Below are 25,754 nucleotides of genomic sequence, written 5' to 3' on the forward strand. Positions count from 1 at the left end.
TTCAGACCTCTAAAGAAGAGAGTTTTCAGGCATCTAGGTTCCCAGCATAATTCTGTAGCAAGAGTCTTGAACTCTATTGCAAAATCAGCCAGTGGTCGGTTGCCTTGCTTCAGGTCCCCCAGGACAGAACCAGCAAGTCACTCGAGCAGGATCATCAAAAACGGATTTCAATAATTCTAGAAATCCATCAGTATCCTGCAGGATTGGATCCTTACGTTCCCACAGCGTTGAAGCCCCAGACAAGGCCCTTCCATCAAGATAAGATAGAAAATAAGTAGTCTTGGCATAGGCTGTGCGGACGTGTGCAGGCTGCAATGTGAATTGCATGCAGCATTGATTTAGGAAACCTCTGGTTCTTTGAATCTCTCCAGAGAAACGAACTGGAGCAACCAGAGGTACCATAGTCTTTATAGTTACTTTATAGTTACTTACTTTATAGTTACTGGAAGTAGTGTCTTGCGTCTTCTGTGCTTGTAGCTGATGAAACGCTGAAGTGAGTTTCTCCAAAGTGTCTTGTTGTTTAGCAATGAGCAGGGCCAGGCCAGGGTCAGCCTGTAAGGCATTGAGCAGTGCTGGATCCATGGAGTTAGCAATCTGTTATAATTAGTGAGGTTTGGGTGGACCCTTGGACACTGTGGCTGCTGACCACGCCCACGGGGGAAGTCCCGTGAGGGGCCACAGGTCAGGCTCAGCTTAGGACACACAAACACAGAGATTGGTCTTTTATTAGACAATTTATTTATTTATTTATTTAACAGTTTTTTATACCGACCTTCATAGTAGAGAACCATATCGGATCGGTTTACATTTTAACAAGGGTAAATTAAGGTAACAATTCTGGTGACTAATAGTTAACAAAGGAAAAGTGGAATAAGTCAAAGTTACAATCAACAAGGAATGGAAAACTTGGAGGCTTAAAGATAAGCTGGAAGGAAGATAAAGGCAGGTAGAGGTGGCAGTGGTGAGCAGCAAAAGTAGTCTGGCTGGCTAGTATCTCTCAGGCGCTGGAACAGCTACTGCTCCGGTAGCAGTGCTGTAGTGGAAAGAACTGAGAATAATGAGTACAGTGGAATATGCACAAAGCCCCAGTATGGAGAACCCCAGGATAGGGAGAGCAGGCCCTCGAGGAGCGAGTACCTGATCCCTGAGAGCTGAGAGGCTTGAAGGTAATGTACTCACACAGTGGTTCCATGTAGGAGATGGCACTAGGGCTGGAACGGAGGCAGGCCTTCGAGGAGCGAGTACCTGGTTCCAGGGAACAGCTCTGAGGTGAAGATGGTAGTACTCACTGGTGTTGAAGACAGCGAATCCTTCCAGGCAGAAGAGAAGGTAGGAGCAGGCAACGAGTCAGGGAACATGGGCCCTCGAGGAGCGAGTACCGATTTCCTGATAGCGACCTGAAAAGCAAGTGAGGCCCCCGAGGAGCGGATACCCCGTTAGCATTAAGAGTCCAATGGAAGATTGGTGAGGCAGAGTAGCTGGGTACAGAAAGCGAATCCCATCCATAAGATCACCCCCTTGCTAACTCAAAGGCTAGCAAACATCATAGGCTTTAAATATCCGGGCAGTGTGATGTCATCACAGGGGGACGCCCCTGAGGTTCGCACCAAGTAGGAAATAAGAGTGAGGGCCGCGCAGCGCGCGTGCCCTAAGGTATCAGCGGAGCATGGCGGGAGGCAGCACCCAAGCTGGTCTGGGCCGCCGGAGAGGACGGCAGGCAGATGCCACGGCAGCCAGGCATCCATCCATAGCGAGAGGAGGTGCAAAGTAAGAAAGGTAGGTGGAATGAAGCCGTCGGGAAGGAACGGTTGCAACTGTGATGTCATCACAGGGGGACGCCCCTGAGGTTCGCACCATAGAGGAAATAAGAATAAGGGCTGCGTGGCACGCGCACCCTAAGTTACCTGAGGAGCATGGTGGGAGGCAGCGCCAAAGCCGGTCCGGGGACGCCAGAGAGGATGGTGGGCAGACGCCGTGGCAGCCAGACGTCCACAGGGAGCAGGAGGAATCGCAGAAAAAGAAAGGTAGGCGGAGTGAAGCCGTCGGGTCGCGACGGTTGCAACAGTAGTGTAGGAAAATGGCATGAGGTCTGGTGGAGCCTGGCCAGGAAGGGGCTCGCCTTGGACTCTGCTGTGTTGCATGTGTCTGGGATGGCCATTGCCTTCAGACTCGTGGCTACGAGAGCTGATAATTCTTCTTTTGGAAAGAAGCACATCATGGTTCGATACGGTTCCGTCCCTGGAGGGATTTCCCCCTCTTCCAGGGGTTCTGATTCCTCCTCTGAGTCATCTGTTTCCCCTAAGGGGAGGTATTTGTCCAGGGGAGGCTCATCTGGTGGAGGCCGGGAAGGGCCTGGGAGGTTCTGGACCACTGGTGGGCTTTGTGGTTGTGCCGCTGGTGGCCCTGTCTGTGCGTGGATGTTGGATTGCAGCTCAGCGAAGAATCCCGCCCAGGTGAAGTTGCCTGGGACCGCATTGGGTCCGACGGCGCTCCCCGAGGGCCCCCACTGTGGAGGGGCCAAGTCGGGAATAGAGAGGTCCGGGTAGTCTCGCTGGTGGATCCGGAGTCCTCTACAGGCTGAGGGGGACCTTGTCTCGGTTTCCCCCCCCCCCAAGCTTCTTCGTATAGTAGGCACAGGGCGGAAGTCACCTCTGGCTACGCCGCTCTCAGGTGGCATGCCGGACAGAGGACTGGACCTTTAGCTGTCTTGACGGCGGTGCCATGATTTGCGCGTGTATCCTGTACTGGTGCGCGTGCCGGGAGGCCTGGTTATACGCTCCGGGTGCGCCTACTTTGTGCGAGTAGGAGCGGAAGATGCGCGCGGCACCCTTGAGTGTGCCATGCGCCCGGCCCTGATGCGCGCGCCGCTATGCTGCTGGCCGCTGTGCGCACAGCTCAATTGTGCAGACGATGCGGCGACTGGGGGGGGGGGATACGCTGGTGACCACCCGGTAAGATGGTGGCCCCCTCAGAGGGTCTCCATGTGGGAGGACCCTCTTGCTGGATCGGGGTCTAGCCCGGACGGGGCTGCTGAACCAGATTGTACAGACACCGGAGGGACAAACTCTCCGGCTGTCAGATCCTCGGAGACCGGAGACTTAGAGAAAGTTTTCTACCTTACCTTGTCTTGGCGCTTCTCGGTCCTCTGCCAGGCGGTCTCCGGCTGCGGGGGGAGAGGAAATTACCTTCACCGCCGCGCTCGGTTCTGCACCCACTGCCTCTCAGCTGCTCCCTTTTCAGGGGGCTAAGTCCAAGCAGGGTCGGCTACCGGACCAAGGCTGCCTCTCAGCCACTCCCTTTCCCAGGGGCTAAGTCCACGTCGGGACCGAGGCTTACTTTTGAGAGATCTTGGAAATCCTCAGGAAATCTCGACTGGGGGAGGGACCCTTAGGTATCATCGCAGGAGAACAGGGCTCGTTTTGGAGGTAAGGTTTTCTTTGTTTCTTCTTTAAATTTGGAGTTTGGCTTTTTAACGCTGTGCAAGCGTGTATGAATTCCCAAACTGCTATGGAGACGGAAAAAACTGGAGAGCAAAGACTCGTGCACGGGTATATGTAGTGCTGATGTCAGATTGAAATCTGACTCCATCTCCAACTGCTATCAAGAGCACACTATACCCATTGGTCCTGAGTCCATCTGCTACACACTAGGAAATTAGGAATTTCTACATTGTTGGGGAGACAGGTTCATGATTCAGAATCATAAGCCAGACTGCCAATGAGTCAATGTAAGGTCGTCGATGGATCAGTTTTGTTGAAGGGAGGCTGGCAGCCGGCAGGACCTTTAAAACTGGCAATTCACTCACTGTCAGCTTCTCCAGCAATAGAGTCTCCCCACAAACCCTCCTTTCTACTCTCCCCAACCCCTCAATTCCAAACCCTCCTATTTCCCAGGCCTAGTGTACAACTTCTTCTTCCCTAATGGTTGGCCACTCATTTCAGTTTCTCTAACACTGATGCGGCAGCTGGGAAAGCACAATACCAGTATGAGTGCAGGGCTTGAAAGCTTTGAGTTTGCAGAGGAAACCTGTGCAAAGATGGAGGACATACATGATGGGTTTCTAGGGCCATTTCACCCACATGCTAGTCCCATTCTTTCCCAGCTGCTGGAGCAGCACTAGGGAGAAAGCTGAGGTGGGTGGTGGTCGTGGATGGAGGAGGAACCACCCTGGTCCAGTAGGGAGCGATGGGGGTGGTGTATAGGAGCCCAGATTTGTTGGGGGGTGGGTTGGGGGGATGGGTTTATGGTGGTGAATGTGGAGGAGCACAGATCCTATCAAATGGAGAGGAGACAAGGTCCAGAGTTGACCTTTTTTTTTGCTGCCTGAGGGCCCAATGTAACAAGGTAAGAGGTAAAACTGTGCACTAAAATTCAACATTTTTTTAACACACACAGTAAAATCATTTAGCCTGATGCAGTAAGCTTATGGCATGTTAATGTATTGGGAGTTTAAAAAAATGCACTAACCAGAAAATAAATATAAAACAAATCTCTGCGCACATAAAAACAAATAAATCATATAATCTGGGCAGAAATTTTATGTGCACAAATTGTTTTACATCTGTAAAATATGATTTATGTATCGAAAACATTTTTTTCTGTACATAAATCATTTTATGTGCCAAAACCATGATTTGTGCACAAATTGTTTTTGAGCATAAATCCTAACTACAGGACCCTGGCACTACAAACTTCAGGTTCAGCCCCCATATACTATTTATTTATTTATTTTTATTTAAAATCTTTACTATCGTTAAGCTAGTTGCTGTCACAACGGTTTACAATAAGGCACATAATTTAAAACTTAAATGTGTTGAGTTATATTAAACAGGTGCCATCAAATACTGTAACATAGTTTCATATTAAATAGTATTCAGTGTTTGTGATAAGTCATGTCTACTTTAAGTATATCAGCTGTAAGATAGATTAACACTTAAGTCTGGTCCTCTGTTGTTGCAATCTAATAGAGGTAAAGTAGAGGTAAAATAATATAAAAATATGCACACACACACCATTCGAGTAAGCTGATGTGTGTGTGTGGGAGTTCTTCGGACTGCATCATACTAACACACTGACCCCAGGAACTTTACTCCACCTCTCTGATCAGGAGTTAAATTTTGAGTGTGAACAAAACATGGCATCTCTCTGGCTAAGGTCTTCATTTTCATCGGATTTACATGCAAGGGTGCTAACCAAAACACACAGTTTTACACACACATTTGTGGTGTGCAAAACTCCTTGCTATTTTGGGAGTTCAATATGCACACAAAAAATATGCCTAAAACTGTGCCCTCTGTTGAGTGCATCTTCTTACACTGAGCCACAGTTAGCCTGAGAAACTGATGTGTTGGAGGCCGATTGTTGAGTTTCTTGTTAAATTAAATTTTAAAAATCGAAACTGTGACTATGAGTGGTGTAGAGCAAAGGAGAATTCCTTAATAAGAAATCAGAAGCATTTCACTGCAAACATATTTTAAAAACAGTAAAGAACTTCTGCCCTTCAGAGCTGGTGATTCCCTTGGGAAAAACTAGTTGGTTGCCTAGTGCCAAAATTTTGACGGCTGCAAGGTCCCAGCAGTATGAGGCGCAGAAGGACTCTGTGGCAAGAGCCAATACTGTCAAAGAGATCACTGTGTGGCACTACTGCTGCTCATATCAGAAAGCGCAGTGAAGGACTAAAGATTCGCGCTACAGCGCAAATTACCCTTGCAGCCGCTGCTGCCTCTACTCCGTCAAATTCCACCCCGTCCCTTTCCTGTGCTCTAATTATAAATTCCTGGAACCTCATGCGTCGCTGTTAAACTGTACTGTTTCTTCACTTGTCACATGAAGGGAGGGAAGCTCTCCACAGCAACGTATCATCTTGCGTATTGACTTTTATTTCTATGATTAAAAGTAGAAAAACGGATGGAAAAAGACGGATAGACTACAATTTTTTTGTACCCTAACAAAAAATGCACTGCTTTCACAGGCAGTAGAAAGCGTTTGTGCCAAGAGACTAAATTCTTTACTGTAGTTACCACCCAGTTCGAACTAAATTCCTGCTGATCCATTCCTGCAACTGATACTGGTCCCTGTCACCCCAATCAAAAATGGTTGCCCCACACCTTATGCCCACTTTGGACGTCATCATCCTGCATTAGTTGGAGCCCGCTTGCTGCGGAATGGCGTGTGCCTGCTCCTTTAAACCAGGGAACGTACACATTGCATGCTGGGTATCGTTCTTCCGCTGTTTTCTGTTTGTCACCTGGGGCCTGGCATGACTCGACATGAGCGAGTGAGAGGGCCAGAACTGGCAGCCGGAAGCGGAAGTGGCGTTAGACCGTCAGATTTGCACCGATTCCCAGCCGCCGAAGACTGAAACAGGACTGACAGCGTTACCCTACCCCCTTCCCCTCCTTGTCCCCGGCCCGGTTTCACCTCTTTCTTCCGCTGCTGCTAAGGACCATGGTGGGCGTGAAGGTGATCACCAGCGACCCCGAGTTTCAGCCCGAGCTCGGCGGCGCCGGCTCCAGGCTCACCCTGGTCAAATTCACCATGAGAGGGTAAGGAAGGGTGTCTCAGCCCGGGGGAAGGATGACGGGGAAAGCCCTGGCCTTCTGCATGCGGTGAGCTTTATAGCAGCAGCCGCATGTTTTATCTGGAGCTAAGCAGATTGTGACAGCCGCTGACAGGGTGAGAAAGTGACTTCGGACTTCCCTTCTAGAACAATGACCGGGGTGGGGTATCAGGACTAGTAAGGAAATAAAAGTTAACAAAAGATATAAAGTAATACATTTTTTTTGGACTAAATCCCTTGGGATTTAGCTTATTATATTCTTACTCGAAGAAAGGTGTAATGATACCGGTAAGTGAGTCAAGAAATGTATTGTTAGTCAAATTAAAAGGTATTACCTTGTTTTTTGTTTTTATTTCCATGCATGCAAGTGGACTAACACGGCAACTTCATATGATTTAATGGGAAAAGAACGTAGTAGATACATCCCACATTAAACTACAAGTTTAAGATTGTTGCTGAATGCTTTTATAGCCATTGTGATTTAAATAACCAGCCATGCTTTATATGCCCTAGATTGACAGTTTAAAAAAATCAACAATAATATGCAATATTCTTACTTGAAACATTTATATTTTTAATCATGATATGACTATATTTAAAATTAAATTAAGAACCTAAAAACCTCAAAGACATCTCAGTCATAAGGCACTTGAATTGTTTATCTTTTAGATAAAACATGTTCATTAAGTTTAAAAGTAAACTTCCCCAAATAAATTTCAGCTTAGAGACTCTGTTCCCCCTATGTCCATCAATCTTGAATAATCTCTTACATAAATATATTTATAGTCATAATTGCTTAGAATTAACTAGTTTAAAACCTTATTCATCTGCATTTACTATTGCTAATTGTTTCCATATTTTCAGCACAGTTTGATCAATTCCTGGTTTTACCTTATTGCATGTAAGAAGATACATGCATTTTATATCTGGTGTTGTAAAAGAATTATGAAAATAGCTAGGAACACATGATTTCAAATGAAAGGTTGCATGAGATGATGGGAGGTTGAAGACCTGGCCAAAAAGAAAATGTGACTTGCTGGTTGTCTGCTTGAAGGTTGTGGTGGCAAACAAGTTAATCTAGTACAGGAGAGTAAAAAAGAAGAAAGTATAAAGACCTGGAGTGGTGACATTTAAAAACAGGCAAGATCTGGAAACAAAATGAAAGCTAAGCATAAAGAACTGGCACACCATAGGTGCCAACCTTCATATCAAAGATGGCAGTGAATGATAGGTGTCATTCTGACGATCTTAGAGAATTTATTAGAGAAATCAGAGTTACAAGTCCATGCATGCAGTTGAGTAAAACCAAGACTAGATCAGCTTGTCCTGAAAAAAAAATAAAATCAGCCAGCCTGCAATACTGAGTTTACTGCTATATGAAAAGTTTGCTATTTTTCCCCATTTCTACTCCCCTCAAGTTTTGGTTCTCTTTCATTTGTAGCTTGTTTTACCAGGGTAATGGAATGTTTTAATTTTTTGTAGTAAGAGTAGATGTGGGACTTCTTCCTAGTCTTTCTGCCAGGTGAGAACTTAAATCATGCTAGCTAGGATCATATCTTAAGACTTAATTCACTACATTTTTTTGCTCTTTGACACACAATGGAAGAAAATTCTTAGTGAATCAAGCCCTTAATCAGTAGCTTAGGATGCCAGACATCCTTTTGTGGTTGGGGGGAATTGGATTCTGAGAGAGCCAACGTTTAAGCTCTGGGGTACTGATATGCTGATATTGGAGAAAAAGCACAGGAATGCTTCCGTGGTCAAGTCCAAAATTAAAACATATTCAAGCAGCATTGTCTGAATTATCAAGAAGGCTTCTTGCCCTGTAAAAATGTTGCTAGCAGTAATTTTATTATGAATTTGACAGTTGCTTGGTTTTGATTGTAAATATTACTACCTTTAACATAAGGCTTGGGGGGAACCAACACGGTGCAGCAGTTACTACTATAAGAAACTGCTGGGCAAACTGGATGGACCATTTGGTCTTTTTCTGCTGTCATTACTCTGTCACTATGTCCTTAAGATGCAAAAAGAAATACATTTTAAAGTGTGTTAAGTTTTTTGGTTCCTTTACACTCCATCGGTCTATGAATTTACACTTGATCTTCGCCAAAAGCCTAGAAGCAATCCATATGAGCTTTTAAAAAGGGTATTGCATTGCATTTTAACACAGATTGTTATATAACAGTTGTTTTACTAGAAAGTGTAAAAAAAAAATAATAATAATAATTCAGTCAGTGCATGGTGGTGAAAGAGATGAGAAGTGTATAAGGCCCTTCATGTTATATCTGCATCTGCTTTATTACTACTGTTCCCATTGTTGGGACTTCACTGATGATCACTAGCGCTCTGCCTAACTGACATTTCTGTGGCTCTGTGAGACTTTTTCCTTAGGTTTGAACCCTGCAATTCCTGCTCTCCCATGCAGTTCATTCTCATGAGTTACAGCCTCTCTTGCTGTCTCTTCAGCTTCAGGGTACACAGATGTCCTAAAGCCTGATCCAGAATCCATGTTATATCTGAATAACTCCTGTTCTCCTTTCAAAAGTGCTATGGGATGCCTTACGTTTCATGTCAAAAACTTAATAACATAGTGCCTCCCTTATCCCTTATCCAGGCATTGGTTCAAGGAGAGGGCTGCACCCTGTTGAGCCACCAACAAGCACCACTACCATGTGTGCCCAAAGTGACTTTTTTGATCACTGAGTCCTTAAACACATCTTCCTTGCACCCAATTTCTTTGCATTTCTTGCCATGTGGTGTACAGCTTTTCAGTGGCTTGGTTATTTAGGAATAATAAAAAATACAATGTAGAAGCTTGGTATTGCCTAATATGCTTTTTATTTACTTATTTTTGGCAGGTGTGGTCCTTGTTTACGGATAGCGCCTGCATTCAATGCTCTGAGTAATAAATATCCCCACGCAATCTTTTTGGAAGTTGATGTACATCAATGCCAAGTGAGTAATAACTAAAGAGAAATTTCATTTTATATTACTCTGTTGAAAAGTCAGAACTCTTTTCAACTTAGAGAGCCTGATTATATAGAACAGTGTTTCCCAACTGTCTCCTGGAGGCACACCTAACCAGTTGGGTTTTTAGAATTCCATAATGAATATGAATGAAATAGGTTTGCAAAACATGGGTCTCCAGTATATGCAAATCTATCTCATGCATATTCATTGTGATAATTCTGAAAACCCAACTGATTAGGTGTGCCTCCAGGAGCGGGTTGGGAAACACTAAACTGGAAACATAGAATATGATAGCAGATAAGGACCGTAAGGCCCATCCAGTCTGCCCAAGTTCATTCTTAGTGCAGTGCCTTAGACCTCAGTTGATCTCTGCTTTTCCTTCACTTCTTTGTATCTAGGCATCCTCTGCGCTTATATCATGCTCTCTTGAACTCAGTTCCGTTTCTGTCTCCATCATCTCCCTTGGGAGGCCATTCCATGCACCCACCATCCTATCTGTGAAGAAATATTTTCTGATGTTGCTCCTGAGTCCTGCCACCTTGGAGCCTCTTACCGTGATCTCTTATTCTAGAGCATTCTTTACTCTGAAAAAGGTTTGCTTCTTATGCATTATTTATACCTTTGAGGATTTGAATATCTCTATTATATTCCCCTGCTTCTCCTCTAAGGCTGTGTTTCTCAAGCTGGCTCCAGAGTACTCCCTAGCTAGAATGGTTTTCAAGTAATCTACAATAGATATGCATATGAGAGATTTATACAGACTCCTTCCATTGCTTGCAAATCTCTTGCATATTCATTATGGATGTCTTGAAAACTGGATTGACTGTGAGCTATTCTAGGCCTTACTCTAGTGTATGTATTTTTATGTCCTTCAGTCTCATCTCATGTGGGGTTTTCCCCAAGTTGTGTCTATGGGGAAAGTTTTCTAGATTGAAAAACCAATTAAAAGTACTTCTACTGTTGATTCTGCAAAAAAGCAAATCATTACTTCCATTTCATCCTGCTATACCACTCCAGATCAATCCCAACGGTTGGGTTATGCCTCTCTACCTGCAGATGTAGGCAGAGCACACTGATTTCTTCTGTGACATAATCACCAGTATGCATAGGAGGTACAGCACAGAGAAGAATTCCGTATACTCTGCCTTCAGCAGATGGTAAAATTCACTGGTGGTGTAGCAGGATTTCTTGGAAGACACTGAAGCCTGCAGGGTTAGGCCTCTGGGTTTCCAAGGAGAGTGAGCCCGGTGTGAAGGGGTTCCCAGTCCCAGAAGGGATTTGGTAGAGCCTTGGGAGGGGTGGGGCAGGGATTGTCTCCTTTTTAAATAAACCAAAGAGCCTTTGTGTCTTTTGTGTAGGAGAGAGAATCCTCCTGCCTGTTCCCTCCTTCCTTCCCCACCTACCTTTTAAATTTGAATTGCAGCCAAGTCGCAGAAGGCCTAGAAAAAGGCCAGAAATACTTCTGTTTGCGGCGTGGGGTAAGTGGGTAGAGGCTAGTCTAATTGTCTCTTGTTACGTCTGAGCTTTGCTGGGGGTGGCAGAGGTCTTAATAGACATGCTATATTGTGGTCGTCGCTGTAGTACTTGCAGCTGTAAAAGAGACAGGTTCAGGAGGAACCTCAGGAAAAGCTGGATTTGGCCAGTTGTGAATCCATAGAAGGAGGAGAGGTTTCTTTGGATAGAGAGGATGACTCTGTTATCTGCCTGTTTCATAGGGGTGAGATTGCAGCCTTCATTGATCAGGTGGTGACTTGCCTCAGGATTGTGGATTCCAAGGTTAAGAAGGCTCTGGTTTTGGATCCAATTATCAAGGGCATCCGCAAATCCACCATAGCTTCCCCCCCCTACATTCCTAAGTGGTGGAAATACTGCTGGTGGAATTGTAATCTTGGGCAAGTCACTTTATCCTCCATTGCCTCAGGCACAAACTTACATTGTTAGCCCACTAAGGATAGGGAAATCCTGATATAACCTGATCTGGCACAACTAGTTAGGAATCTAAGTGATCCAAAACCACAGCTGCTTCCTGAGGACAACCCTTGGGCATTCTATTGCTCTGCCAAGGTCATGGTCGGTTTTGGCTTTCTAGGTGGTTCAGGCCTGGGAAGTAGTCATTCAATTATTCCTTTCTAGGGTCTCTTTCATCAAGAGAAGCGAGTCTGTCTTTTTGGTGTTTCATGAGCCAAAGTCTGATTCAGCCTCCATCTCAGGAACTGGTCTGTCTTCTCAATTAAATATGATGGGTTCACTCTGGTCACCTGTAGCAGTTTTACTAGATGTGGACCCAAATAACTTCATATCAGTGGTGTTAGAGATTATTCGCCATCGTTGCACCCTGGAACTCGACTCTCCCATTCCCAGTCTTTATGGTTTCTCCCTATGTTTCAGCTACCAAACATAGGGCAGTTCTCGATATTCTAGTGAGGCTTCACTCTCCATCTCCACTCGTAGAGAGGTTTTGGTCAATATTCAATTTATTTTGTGGTTCCCAAAAAAGACTGAGCTTTTAGACCTATCCTGGATCTAAAAGGCGTAAATGGTATTCTCTGGATCTCTTATTTCAGAATAGAGACTCTTCACTTGGTACTAGTGGTATTTTTGCAGGGCGAGTTTCTGCCATCTCGCTACCTGTTGGAGGCTTACTTTCATATTCCCATCAAGCAGGAAGATCAGAAATATCTTTGTTTTTGCATTCTACAAGAGCATTTTCAGTTTATGTTGCACCTTTTGACTTGGTAACAGCTCTGCAAACTTTCTCAAAAGTCATATTTGTGGTAGTGGCTTTCTTAAGACTAGAAGGTATCTTGGTTTACTCTTATCTGGATGATTGGTTGATCAGAGCCAAATCTTATCAAGAATGTGTTCAAGAGTCTGACAGATTGAGGCGAGTTTTAGAAAGCTTGGGCTGGGTGATCATTTTCCAAAGAATAGTCTTTGGAATATCTGGATGTATGCTTCGATATGGAGAAAGACCAAATGTATTTGATGGCAGAGGTAGTAAACAAGTTGATCTGGCCGGTATGGACATTTGTCACTCAGGAGATACCCAAGGATCTTCAACTGCTTGGGTCTATGGCAGCCACTTTGGGTCTAGTTCCCTGGGCCAGTGCTCAAATGAGGTATTTCCAAATTTTACTTCTGCTCATTGGTTGCCTCACTCCCAGGACTATGAATCTCTTCTACCTTTGCTGGTATTGGTGAGGGACAGTTTTCAATGGTGGCAGTCCCTTGGAACCTTCACAAGGGGTCACTGTGTCAGCTCCCTCCTGGATACCAGTGATGATGGATGCAAGACTGGCCAGTTGGGGAGTTCATTGTTTGTTTGGACCAAGTGGTCCAGAGTCTCTGGTATCAGGAAGAGGCAACTTGGACCATAAATAGACTGGAAACCAAGGCATTCAGACTAGCCCTGTATCATTTCCTCCTCCTAATCAAAGGAAAGGTAGTCAGTGTTATCTGACAATGCTACTCCGGTAGCGAACAAGAACAGAGTGGCACCAGAAATTGAGGCGTATCAGAGGAGACAGATCATCTCTTTCCTTGGGCAGAAGAGAATCTGCATGTATTGTCAGTAGCTTATATTGCTGGTCAAGAGAATGTGCAAGCAGATTTTCTGAGAAGGAACCTTCTGGATTTGGGTAAATAGGAATATAACTTATTTTATTTAAGTGTTTTTATATACCGATAACCGTATTCACATCGTATCGGTTTACATAGAATGTAATATGATAGAGAAAATACATTGAACAATTTGGTTACATGGCAAACAGAGAAAGGTGAATAACTTTATATGAAGAGCGAACAAATTGTGGATATAGGCATATATATATTGTACAGCATATACAATGTTTGGTTAAGTATTTTGGTAACGGGCATGCTTAAAGTGAGGTATAAATCATTAAAACTAGCGAGTAGACGGCTGTTGAAATAAAATATGTGTAAATGAATAAGGCTTGGTGACAAGGCATTTCAGAGAGCAGTTAATAACTTGTAGGCTAGCTTGAAAAGCCAAGTTTTCAATTTTTTTAAAAATTTGTGTGTGCAGGGTTCAATGCGTAGGTCGGGAGGCATAGAGTTCCAGTTGATGGGTCCTGCTATTGAGAGTGCTCTGTCCCTAGTGGAGGTTCATTGTGTAGTTTTAGGGAGGGGATGTGAAGGGTTCCTTTATAGGCAGATCTGGTTGGCCTGTTGGAGGTATTGAAGTGGAAAGAGTTATTTAGCCAGGTGATGTTCTGGTTGTGTAAGGTTTTGTGTATAAGGGAGAGTGTTTTGTAAAGAATTCTAGATGAGATCGGGAGCCAGTGTAGAGGTCTCTTAGGATGGGTGTGATATGGTCTTTTCTCTGGGTATTGGTAAGTATTCTGGCAGTGGCATTCTGTAATAACTGGAGAGGTTTGATGGTGGAGGCAGGGAGGCCTAGTAGGAGAGAATTACAGTAGTCTGTCTTGGCGAAGATTAAGGTTTGAAGAACGGTGCGGAAATCATGGGCATGTAGGAGAGACCTAATTTTCTTTAACACATGAAGTTTAAAATAGCATTCCTTTAAAGTTGATTTTATGAATGTCTGGTTGTCAATATTAACTCCCAGGTTGGGAGGGGTGATGTGCTGGTAAGTGTGGGGTAATGTGTGGTGGGATTGTGGGAATTAATGAGTTCAGTTTTGTTGGTGTTGAGTGCCAAATTGGGGTTAGATAGGAGGTGGCTGATCGAGTTGATACAGTTGTTCCAGACTCTTATTGAATTGTCTAGTGAATCGGTGATTGGGATAATAATTTGGACATCATCCGCATATATAAAGTGAACGATGCCTAATTTGGTTAAGAGGTGGCAGAGGGGGTAGCAGGTAGATGTTAAAGAGAGTGGAAGAGAGGGCAGAGCCTTGGGGTATACCTCAGGTAAGTTTAATGGGGTCAGATTTGAGGTTGCTTAATTTGACCTTGAAATGTCTGTTTTCAAGGTATGATTTGAACCAACGAAGGGCAGTTCCAGATATTCCTATATTGGCGAGGTTGTTTAGGAGGATCTTGTGACTGACGGTGTCGAAGGCAGAGGAGATGTCAAGCATCGCTAGGAGGAAGGCTTGACCATTATCCATGCCTTTGAGAATGGTGTCTGTGAGGGACAATAGGAGTGTTTCTGTACTGAAAAATTTACGGAAACCAAACTGAGACGGGGATAGAATGTTGTGTGTGTCTAGGTATTCGGTGAGGCGGAGCTTGACTACCTTTTCAGTGATTTTGGCTTCTAGAGGTAAGTTTGAGATTGGGTGATAGTTCTGATGGGTCGAGATTAGGTTTTTTTTAGGATGGGTTTCACAATTGCTTGCTTGAGGGAGGAGGGGACTACACCATGGGGGGTCATAGTGAAGTCCGTATCAGGGGGAAAATTTGCTGACAGTTTGGCGACTTTGTTATGGAAGAAGGAGGCTAGGTTGTCACATTTTGCTTTTGGAGTCTAAAGATGGGCTGTGTGTGGGGGAAGGTTCAGTTAGGTTTGATATCAAAGTGAATAGGGCCTTGGAATTGTACTGATAGTCGTGTATTTTGTGTGCATGGAAATCGCATTTTGTTTTTAGGATGGTAGTCTTGTATTCATGCATGGAAGTTTTGTATGATGCAAGTAAAGAGGGGGATGGATGCGTTCTCCATTTTCTTTCCAAAATTCTCAGGTTGTTTTTGAGTTTCTTGAGTTCTGGTGTGAACCATGCTTTTTTATTGCCGCGGATAGGGTTTACATTTATTGATTTTTAGTGGGCAGATTTTGTCTGCAATGTCTTTGGTGTCATTCCAAGAGGAGATAGCTGATTCTGGATTAGTGAGGTCAATCTTGTTTAAGATGTCAGAGCATGATGCGATAAGGTCTTCTTTGGAGCAGGGTTTGTGAAATTGGAAAGTGTGTGTGGGGGGTGTTGGTTTCATTGTAGAGAGGGTGGTGTTTATGAGGGTATGGTCGGACCAGGGTACTGGGGTGCAGGTAGGGGTATTGGTGGTGGCTATGCGAGAATTCATAAAAATGAGATCAAGTGTGTGTCCTGCTTTTCCCGTCGATAGCAGGGCAGAAATTAGCCATGCTGTCATGGGAACTGTCCGTCAGGCCCGGGAGGCGGAGCTTCACTAGAGCTTTGCTCTGAGGCTGCGCATGGTTCCCCGCACTGGAAAACGACTCTCCTTAGTCTGTTTTTCCGCGTGCGAGATCGCACACAGAGCCTCAGACCTCCTCAGTTAAAACTTTAAAAAGTAGAGAAAAACAGTGATTCTTCAGAAAATGGCGGAACGCGGCCGGAAAGAAGGACCCCGGCCATCAGGATTCAAGCCATGTAAGTATGGAAAGGTGATGTCTATCACTGACAGCCACGATTGCTGCTATAGGTGTCTGGGCCCAGACCTCCAGATGCAGTCGTGCCTCTCCTGCAGACGGATGTCCCCAAGAGCCAGAAGACAGCGAGCCGAAAAGATGGAGGCCTTAAGAATAGGCCGGGGGGGGGGGGGGTGTTGTATGCGCCCTCCTCCGAGGCACACTCCTCTCCGGGACCGACTGCGCCGACACCCCTGCCGAAGCGTCGAGCGGTATCAGTCGAACTCGCGACTGCGAGGTTGGACCGCAAGCAGAGGAAACGACACAAGGCCAAAGAGCGTCCAAAACGCGACCCTAGCCGATTGCAACATCGCGCCCAGGAAGCTTCGACAGCGTCGTGGCCTCGAACCATTCAAGGTCCGGAAGCGCCGACCGTAGTGGAACCACGCGACACTGGGAACATGGGCGCCCGACTCGATCAAGGCGACGCGTCACGTAAACACGGCATGACGCCAGAAGCGCGAGACCAGACGCATACGAGGACAGCGCACAATGTGGCGCCGAAGAGAAAGAAAGCAATTGAATCTACGAAACAGCATAGAGCTCATGCATCGATAACGACATCTGCACCGACGACGCAAGCGGAGCATGCATCGACGGCGCGTACCGAGCACGCGTCTGACACACAAAAAACACAGATCGCATTTGAAGCAGTTAAGCAAGGGAGCTAATCAGCTGTCTGTAGGTCCTTCCTCCCATACCACGTCGTCACACAGAGACGAGGCACCATCACTGGCACCCACCGTAGCACCAAGAGTGCTGCACAAGCAGACAATGCAGTTACAAGCACAACCAACTGCGGACAAGCCACAATCTCGCTCCCACAAACATAGTCACACTGCGGAGCCGACGATTCAACTGTTTTCGACGGCTTTCTCAGCCTCTGAAGGGGAAGGGGCTCAGACCCTGTCATCACAGTCTCCATCTTCTTCCTCATCTGGCAGAGTCTTCTCAGATTTATCATTGGCTTCACATCGACATCTTTACAAGAGCCACTGTCCAAAAAACGTCGATTGCCGGCTGAGACTCGTACTCTTCGTTCTCAGAGTAACAAGATGAGATCACCAGCCATGCCTCCGCAGACAAAGGATGCGTTTGTGAATCTGTTCCTGGCGCTGTCTGGATTCTTCGAAGTCATGCAAGCATCTTTCCACATGCCGACCTGTTCTCCAGCTAGTGGAGCAGGTTCCCCTCAACCCTCAGTACACTCCTCCCCAGCACAGCCAGGCTCGCTTCACTGGCCGCATTGCCACCAGATCCGCCTCCATTGGAAACCCCGCTGCAGGACCCACCTCTTAATGTCCTTCCAGAGTTTCAGGATACTTCCCCTGACTCATCCATGGGGTATCCATCCGATCCGGCGGAAGGTCCGGCAGAGCCTTACTCTCCGCTGGAAGATTTGACCTATCCGAAATTTTTGGAGAAGATGGGAAAGGTCCTTAACCTTTCTATTCAAAAGGTCCCGGATCTGAGATCGGACACACTGGATCTCTTAAAAATCTTTGACCTGCCAGCCGACCCTACAACCTTACCGCCACGTACCATCTTGGACTCAGTCCTAGAGAAATCTTGGGATACCCCTTTCACCTTACCGCCGGTGTCCCGGAAGATCGATTTGAAATACAAGATGCAAAAATCCCCGTATTATACAAATCCGCAATTACCACATGTGTCTCTAGTTGTGGAGTCCGCAATGGGGAAAGCGAAGAAGACCAAATTGCACTCCGCGTCACCCCCAAGGAAGGATCTTCGTACCTTAGACGAATTTGCCAAACGAGCCTACCAAGCTTCAATGCTCGGTGCACGGATTAACCATCACCAATTCTATTTGGTTCAGTACCTATTCGAATGCGTGCAACGCCTCAAAGACGACCACCAACCCCTCCAGGACACCAGCCCATTACAGGACATGGAAGAGGCTATCAGGCATTTACTCCGTACTATCTCTGAAGGCTTCGAAACGGCCTCTAGGGTATCAGCCAGCGCGATCGCGGCGCGCAGACTGGCGTGGCTCCGAGCCAGCTCAATATGTGAGGATGTCCACGATAAATTGGCCAACCTCCCCTGCCGGGGGGACAATTTATTCGGCGCAAAACTGCAGGAAACGGTGGCTCAACTCAAGGAACAGTCGGTAGCGGTACAATCGCTCACTGCACCTCACTTTTATGCGCCTTCACGGAGGTACTATGCCACGTATCGAAGACAACCTTTCCAACAACGGGCGTTCCGACCCTACGCGTCCTATTGTCCACAACCATACCAGCCGCCCCCACGCCAACCGCCCACTCAAAACCAAAATAGACGGGGCCGCCTTCGCCCCCAACGCCCGCAAAATCAGCAACAGTCATCCTCAAACAAGCCAACTCAGTCTTTTTAGAGCTACCTATGCCACCATCACTAAAGGTATTCATAGGAGGCATTACATCCCACCTTCAACAATGGGAATCCATCACCTCAGACCAATGGGTCCTGGAAGTGGTACGTCGGGGGTACCGAATCCCGTTCCACAAACTTCCACCCCTTCCCCATCTGTCGAGCGGGGGAACCTGATCCAATCCAGCTCGGCTAGAGGAGGAAGTGACTGCCCTGTTACAACAACAAGCGATTCGCCTCCTTCCACAGTCCTCACAGAACAAAGGATTTTACTCCCCATAGTTCCTCATTCCAAAGAAATCCAGGGACCTCGCCCGATTCTGGACCTCCAGGACCTCAACAAATTCATTATCAAGGAAAAATTCAAGATGGTATCTCTCAAAGCCATCTTACCCCTCATCCATCGCAATGCCTGGATGTGCAGCATAGACCTCAAGGATGCCTATACGCATATTCTAATGCACCCTTCTTCTTGGCGATACCTTTCTTTCCAAGTCAACAGCCGGCAGTTTCAATACACAGTACTTCCCTTTGGACTGTCAACAGCACCCAGAGTGTTCACCAAGTGCATGGCAGTGATGGTGGCATACCTCCGGCGGAAGGGGATCATCCTTTTCCCCTACCTGGACGATTGGTTATTAGTAACTTCCAATCCCAATATCCTTCACCAACACCTCTTCAACACAAGCCAATGCCTCAATCGTCTGGGCCTGATTGTCAATTACCAAAAATCACACCTCCAACCCATGCAGGTGCTCCAGTTCATTGGAACCCTACTGGACACTATGAAACACAGAGTCTTCCTTCCACAGGACAGAACACAAACCATGTGCCACATCTTCCGCCACTTACGAGCGACTCGTGCCCCATCAGGACCTGCCGGGCTGATGGGGCTTTCGGACATATGGCGGCCTCCACCCATGGCGTCGCCCACATGTGCCTACACTTGCGGATGCTACAATGGAACCTCAAGAGACAGTGGAAACACACGCAGCTTTCAACTGGAAGGTCTCGCTGACCAAAACCATGGCCTCAGAACTCGAATGGTGGCTCAGGAGACGGACCCTGACGAGAGGGAGCGCCTTTCACCCTCCTTCCACACAATGCAGTCCTGACCACGGACGCCTCACGCAAAGGTTGGGGGGCTCACCTCGATCACTTTCAAGCGCAAGGCCTATGGTCCCAGCACGAACAACACTTTCAAATCAATCTCCTGGAACTCAGGGCGATACGTTACACATTACATACCTTTCTCCCATACCTACACGGTCAACCAGGTGGCCATATTTTACATCAACAAGCAAGGGGGCTCAGGATCCTGGACCCTATGCAAAGAAGCCCTCAACATCTGGACATGGGCCTGCAACCATTCCATCCACCTGCAGGCCACCTATATCCCAGGAATCGCCAATACTCAAGCGGACAAATTGAATCGAGTGTTCCACCCACACGAGTGGACTTTTCACCCAGAAGTGGCAAAGTTAATCTTCGACAGGTGGGGTCGACCGACAGTCGACCTGTTCACCACAGAACACAACAGGAAAGTGACCCGTTTCTGTTCCGTGTGGCCCAGCCAACTACGTCAAGCTCAAGACGCGTTCCTCCTTCAATGGACAGAGCCGCTGATGTACGCTTTTCCTTCCCGCCCGCTGATCACACGCATGCTACAAAAATGATTGTTAGAGGCTACGCAGCTCATACTAATAGCACCAGCGTGGCCTCGTCAGCCGTGGTACACATATCTCCTCCAATTGTCCACGGAACCACCGTTTCGGTTACCACTTCACGCAGATCTCCTTTCACAAGAACAAGGTGCTCTACTTCATCCCCTCCATGCCTCTCTACACTTCACAGCTTGGAGGTTGAACGGATCCTTCTCTCAGAACAGGGACTCTCCCTCACAGTTCAGGAGGTGATCCTGGCATCACGGAAACCGTCGACCCACCATAATTATCAATTCAGATGGAAACGATATGCATTATGGTGTGCCGCCGAGCGACTGGACCCGTTGTCATGTCCTCCAACACGCCTCCTGGTCTACCTTCATACATTATACCAGTCGGGCCTAGCCACGGCCTCTGTGCAGGTTCATCTAAGTGCAATTGCTGCCTTCCACAGACCGCTTGAAGGACAATCTATTTCCCTATACCCAATGGTGTCACATTTCTTGCGGGGCCTTACACATCTTTGCCCTCCGATTTCGAAACATCCAGTTCCTTGGAACCTTAACTTGGTTCTGGAGCAACTAATGCAATCACCGTTTGAACCCTTAGATACGGCTCACGCCAAGTACCTCACGTGGAAGGTAGTCTTCTTAACGGCCATTGCGTCAGCTCTTCGAGTCAGTGAGCTACAGGCACTAGTACACTATAGCCCGTATCTCCAATTCTACCACCACAAGGTGCTGTTGCAATCACACCTTTCTTTTCTTCCCAAAGTGGTCTCTTCGTGCCACCTGAATCAATCTATTGAACTACCAACGTTCTACCCAAAACCTCATGCCACAGAACGAGAGAAGCTTCTGCACACGTTGGACTGCAAACGAGCATTGGCTTATTATAAGCAGAGAACTCAATCAGCTACTAGACCATCACAACTTTTTGTTTCCTTTAACCCGAATGCGCCAGGCATTCCAGTGGTAAAACAAACCATACTCAGTTGGATTGCTCAATGCATTCAGTTTTGTTACGAGAAGCAACGAGAATAGTTAGCTACACACCCCACGGTGCAGCAAACACAAGCAGTGGTTGCATCTCTAGCTCACCTCAAACATGTTCCACCATTGGACATCTGTAAAGAGGCCACTTGGGCTTCCCTTCATACATTTACAGCCCATTACTGCTTAGATCAACAAACAGACAACGCCAAACTTGGGCATTCCCTTCTACAGGCATTTGCAGCAGATAATGCTAAGTCGACGGACACTTAATTACATCACGCTTCATTTAACATTAGAGTCTAGCATACTACTACAGCGTGATGGGGAGCTTAGGACTCCCATGACAGCATGGCTAATTCAGTCCTGCTATTGACGGGAAAAAGCAAGTTTGCTTACTGTAAACGGTGTTTCCGTAGATAGCAAGATGAATTAGCCATGCTGACTCTCCCACCTCCCTGTCCAGTCGACTTTCTCTCTACACGACCACGCTTGCTTTATCACAGACTGAGGAGAGTCGTTTTCCAGGGCGGGAAACTACACGCAGCCTCAGAGCAAAGCTCTGACATCACTAGTGAAGCTCCGCCTCCCGGGCCTGACGGACAGTTCCCATGACAGTATGGCTAATTCATCCTGCTATCTACGGAAACACCATTTACGGTAAGCAAACTTGCTTTTATGGGTTGGGAGGTTCATGATTTGCTTGTATCCCATGGCGTCAAGGGATAAGAGGAAAGCTTCGCAAGAGGGGGAAGGTGGGCAGGAGTTGACATGTAGATTAAAGTCGCCGAGTATGATGGAGGGTTTGTTGAGATCCATGTTGTCGGCAAAGAATTCAATGAGGGGGGATGTCATGCTCTAGTAGCCCAGGGGGGATGTATACTAGGCATATCTGTAGCAGTGGGGATTTGAAGAAGCCAAGCACATATTTGGTGGGGTAAATTGACTGTTTGGGGGATGAGGTTAAGTTCTTTTTTTGACTGCGAGGAGAAGGCCGCCCCCTCTTTTTTTTTTTTTGGGTCTGGGTAGAGAGTAAATGTTGTAGAGATGTGATGGTAGTTGGTTTAGTAGTGCTATGTCAGTGTGTTTGAGCCAGGTTTCTGTGATTGTGCAGATGTTTGGCTTTGATTCTAATAAGAAGTTGTTGAGTATGTGGGGGTTTTTTCACTAGGGATTGGGCATTGAAGAGAGTGAGTGAGAAGAGAGTGAGTCCAAGGAGTTGTGTGAGGGGGGGAGGTCATGATGGGTGTGCCACACATGGATCTGAGGGCAACTCGCAGAATGCCAAAGTTAGTCTGTTCTCTTGCAGTCAGAGAGTTTGGAACGGAAGGCATAGACACTTTCATAGTAACATAATAATGATGGCAGAAAAAGACCAACTGGTCCATCCAGTCTGCCTAGCAAGTTTCTGATGGTAATAACTGCTACTCCCATGCTGGTTACCTCCAAACCTTATGTTAAGAGTAGTAATATTGATAATGAAAACCAAGCAACTTTCAAACCCATAACAAAATTTCTGCTAGCAACATTTTTCATAACAAGCAGTTTTCTTGATGATTCAGACAATATTGCTTGAATGTGCTTTGCTTTTGAACTTTGCTGTAGAAACAGTCCTGTGCATTTCCCCTAAATGTCTGCATATCAGTACTTCGTTCAGTCTTGCTTTATGTATTTCCACCTTGGCTGTTGATTAGCAGGACTCTGTGCTGAATTGAAATGGAGACAAATCATGTCATTCTAATAGCTCCAGACTGGCCTTTGAGATCTTGGTAGGCAGATGTCAAGAGGCTTCAGCTTGACCTTCTGCTATGGCTGGTAGGGTCTCAGGGACTGTTTGTTCATGGTCAGTTAAAATGAAGAAGGATCTTCCATTACATCTTATAGCTTGGCTCTTGAAAGGTCATGATTAAGGAAAAGAGGCTACACATGTTCCATAATTTGCAAACTACTGAAAGCCCACAAGACATCAAATTATTTGACATATTTGGGTGTAGCACCTTTTCGAAGCATTTTGCAAAGACTGATCTCTCTCGCTCTCACTTTTGAATGTTTTAGAGATTTTGGCCTTTCTACATAAGGGTTTGGCCTTGAATTCTCTGAAGGTTCAAATTGCAGCTATCTCCAGTTTACAGAGGTAGAATTTGAGGCATGTTGGTGATGTCTCATCTGGATGAACATCATTTTCTTTAGGGGGGGGGGGGAGGTACAGCCACCCTTCAGTTCTGTGGTTCCTCAATGGGACCTTAATCTGTTTTTAAAGGCATTGGTCTCACCTCTCTTTGAGCCCTGAAACAGATCTTGCTTAAGGATTTTACTTTTAAAGGCAGTTTATTTGGTAGCTATTTGTTTAGCTCACCGTTTATTAGGGATTCAGGTTCTATCTTGCAGAGATCCCTTTCTGGTCATAATGTCCTATTCTGTGTCTTTTTAATCCAGTACTTTCTTTTACCAAAGCTTATGTTGGTGTTACATAGCTGTGTTTAAAAAAGGATTGGTTAAGTTCTTGGAGGAGAAGTCCATTACCTGCTATTAAGTTCACTTAGAGAATAGCCACTGCCATTAGCAATGGTTACATGGAATAGACTTAGTTTTTGGGTACTTGCCAGGTTCTTATGGCCTGGATTGGCCACTGTTGGAAACAGGATGCTGGGCTTGACGGACCCTTGGTCTGACCCAGTATGGCATTTTCTTATGTTCTTATGTTCTTACATATCGATCAATCCATTACTCTGCTGGTGCTCACGAAAGAGTATTTGAGGTAGTAACCAGTATTTTGAGAGATTTGGACATTCTTCAGGTACTGATCAGATATTTAGAGGTTTCTAAGTCATTTTGTAAAATGGACAACCTGTTTGTACTGTTTGGAGGACCATGCAAAGGGGAGGTGACGTCCAAGGCTACTACAGCTGGGTGGACCCAAGGACATGGTGACATCTGTGTATTTGCTCAAGGGCCAGCAGGCCCTTGAGATTCTTTCTGCTCATTCAACCCAGGTGCAGTTGTCGACTTGGGTGGAAACTGTTGCTGTTGTGCCATTCAACATTTGCAAGGCAGCTACTTGGTCTTCCTTATGTTTGTTTGTGAAACTCTACAGATTTGGAAGTTTTTTTGCTAAGGAGGATGTGTCTTATGGAATTGGAACTCTCAAGGTGGCCCTTACTTCCTCCCACCCTGAGTAATTGAGCTTGGGTGCTTTCCAGCTGTTGTGATTGATCTGGACTGATGTAGCAGGATGAAATGGAAGAAGACATTTTTACCTGTCAATTTTCTTTCCATGAATCTTGCTACATCAGTCCAGGAATCCCCACCTAGGAGGTTCGGCCTTTTTTGAGAACAGAGGATTCTCTGCTCCAATTTCTGTCTTGTGCATGTATATATTTTCTGTGGAAGAGGTCTACCTTTGGCCTTTTGGTGTTGCCTTCTGTCCTGCGCTTTTGGTTTTTCGTTGTTCTGTTTGTTTCCTGCACAATACTTGGACAAACAAGTGGTTTTAAGAGGATTTTCTTTCCAAACATGTTGAAGCTTATTTTTCCCAGTTTAAATGATGTAGTTGGTTTTCAGTGTTTTGTCAAAGGATTACTGGGTTCTTCTCTGTGCTGCACTATCTATACATGCTGACAATGATGTTGCAGAAGGAATCTGTGCATGGTGGTAGGGGGGGATACAAGGGACATTCCATGTCATGTGGACTAATTTAGAAAATCATCCATGCTTGACCTTCAAATTGAATAAAATTTTGTGTGGGCCTCAAACAAAACTATGCAAAAGTTTTCAGCTGGATTTCTTTTGGTTCAAGAGCTGGAGACAGCTGAATAAAGGTCACTCTTAGAGTACTGTGCTCTGCGCAACACAAAACGGGCACTTTGTTTGGGCACTGCAGCCAGACAACCCATGTTAGGGGCCTGAAATTTTGCTGATTATTATTAATACCTCTGGTGCTAAGTTCCTATGCAAAGTTTGGAACCTAACATGAGCTTGCCACCCTCCTTTTTTTTTTTTTTTTTTTTTTTTTTTTTTTTAAATGAACCAGCAAACTACGTGAAAACTTTTACAAAAGAAATTTAAGGACTACTTTGAATACTCATTGCTCTTGATGTGTACTTTAATTCAGGCCACAACTGGATCAGTAGGCATGGCCCATGACTTACATATAGGATTTGCACTAAGAGGCTTTGCAGCCAACTAGAAGCAAAGATATAACTTCCTAGCATGTAGACCGATGGACTCAGTACCAGTGGGTTTATGCTCCCCTGCCAGCAGATGGAGACAAAGCAAGCTGACATCAGAGTATATATAGACCTGCAGTGGCCCCAGCCTGCTAGTATTCATCTCCAGCAGATGGTGGACGTGCATCTTCCTAAGGTAGTTGCTTCGAGTTTTTTGGAAGGAGAAATTTGAAATCTAAAATTAAGGAAAAGAAATCCCTGGTCTACTGGGGTGATACCTAAAGATACCTTCCCCAGTTAAGAATTGCAGAAGTGATTTCCATGGTCCCTCAGAGGTGTGCCTTGGTCTGCTAGCTGGTTTTTCTGGCATGGACATAGCTGCTTGAACACTGAAAGACAGCGGGTGCAGGAAGCAGAGTGTGGCAGTGACGGCAATTAGCCTTTCCCCCTGCTGCCGGAGACAGTCTCTGTGCTCAGCCAGGAAAGGCTGAGCTCCAGTAAGTTTAAAAAAAAAAAAAAAAAAAAAAAAGGAAGAAGATATATACAAAGACTTAGCAGGAGGTATTACTGTACAGGGCTTCCTTCTCCTGCCCCGTCTCTGCGCTTGGAGCGCCGTTCCGACATTCGTCCCACTCCATGGGAGGTCGAGGGATGTCGGCAGCCTGGCAGGTTT

At 45.9% G+C, this 25,754-nt stretch overlaps 1 protein-coding gene across 2 annotated transcripts in view; it reads left to right on the forward strand.

Annotated features, from left to right (window-relative positions):
- The first annotated feature begins 6,243 nt into the window (after nt 1-6,243).
- TXNL1 (thioredoxin like 1) overlaps nt 6,244-25,754 on the forward strand; it is a 75,299-nt gene continuing 55,788 nt past the window's right edge. The window contains exons 1-3 of one of the 2 annotated variants that reach the window (XM_029579747.1): nt 6,244-6,545; nt 9,421-9,517; nt 9,931-10,125. In XM_029579747.1, the coding sequence (XP_029435607.1) occupies nt 6,448-6,545; nt 9,421-9,517; nt 9,931-10,125 (390 nt within the window). In that variant the 5' untranslated portion in view covers nt 6,244-6,447. The remainder of the gene's footprint in view (nt 6,546-9,420; nt 9,518-9,930; nt 10,126-25,754) is intronic. The other variant, XM_029579755.1, reaches the window with a different exon arrangement.

This window comes from Rhinatrema bivittatum, chromosome 1, assembly GCF_901001135.1.
Source record: "Rhinatrema bivittatum chromosome 1, aRhiBiv1.1, whole genome shotgun sequence".
NCBI lineage: Eukaryota > Metazoa > Chordata > Amphibia > Gymnophiona > Rhinatrematidae > Rhinatrema > Rhinatrema bivittatum.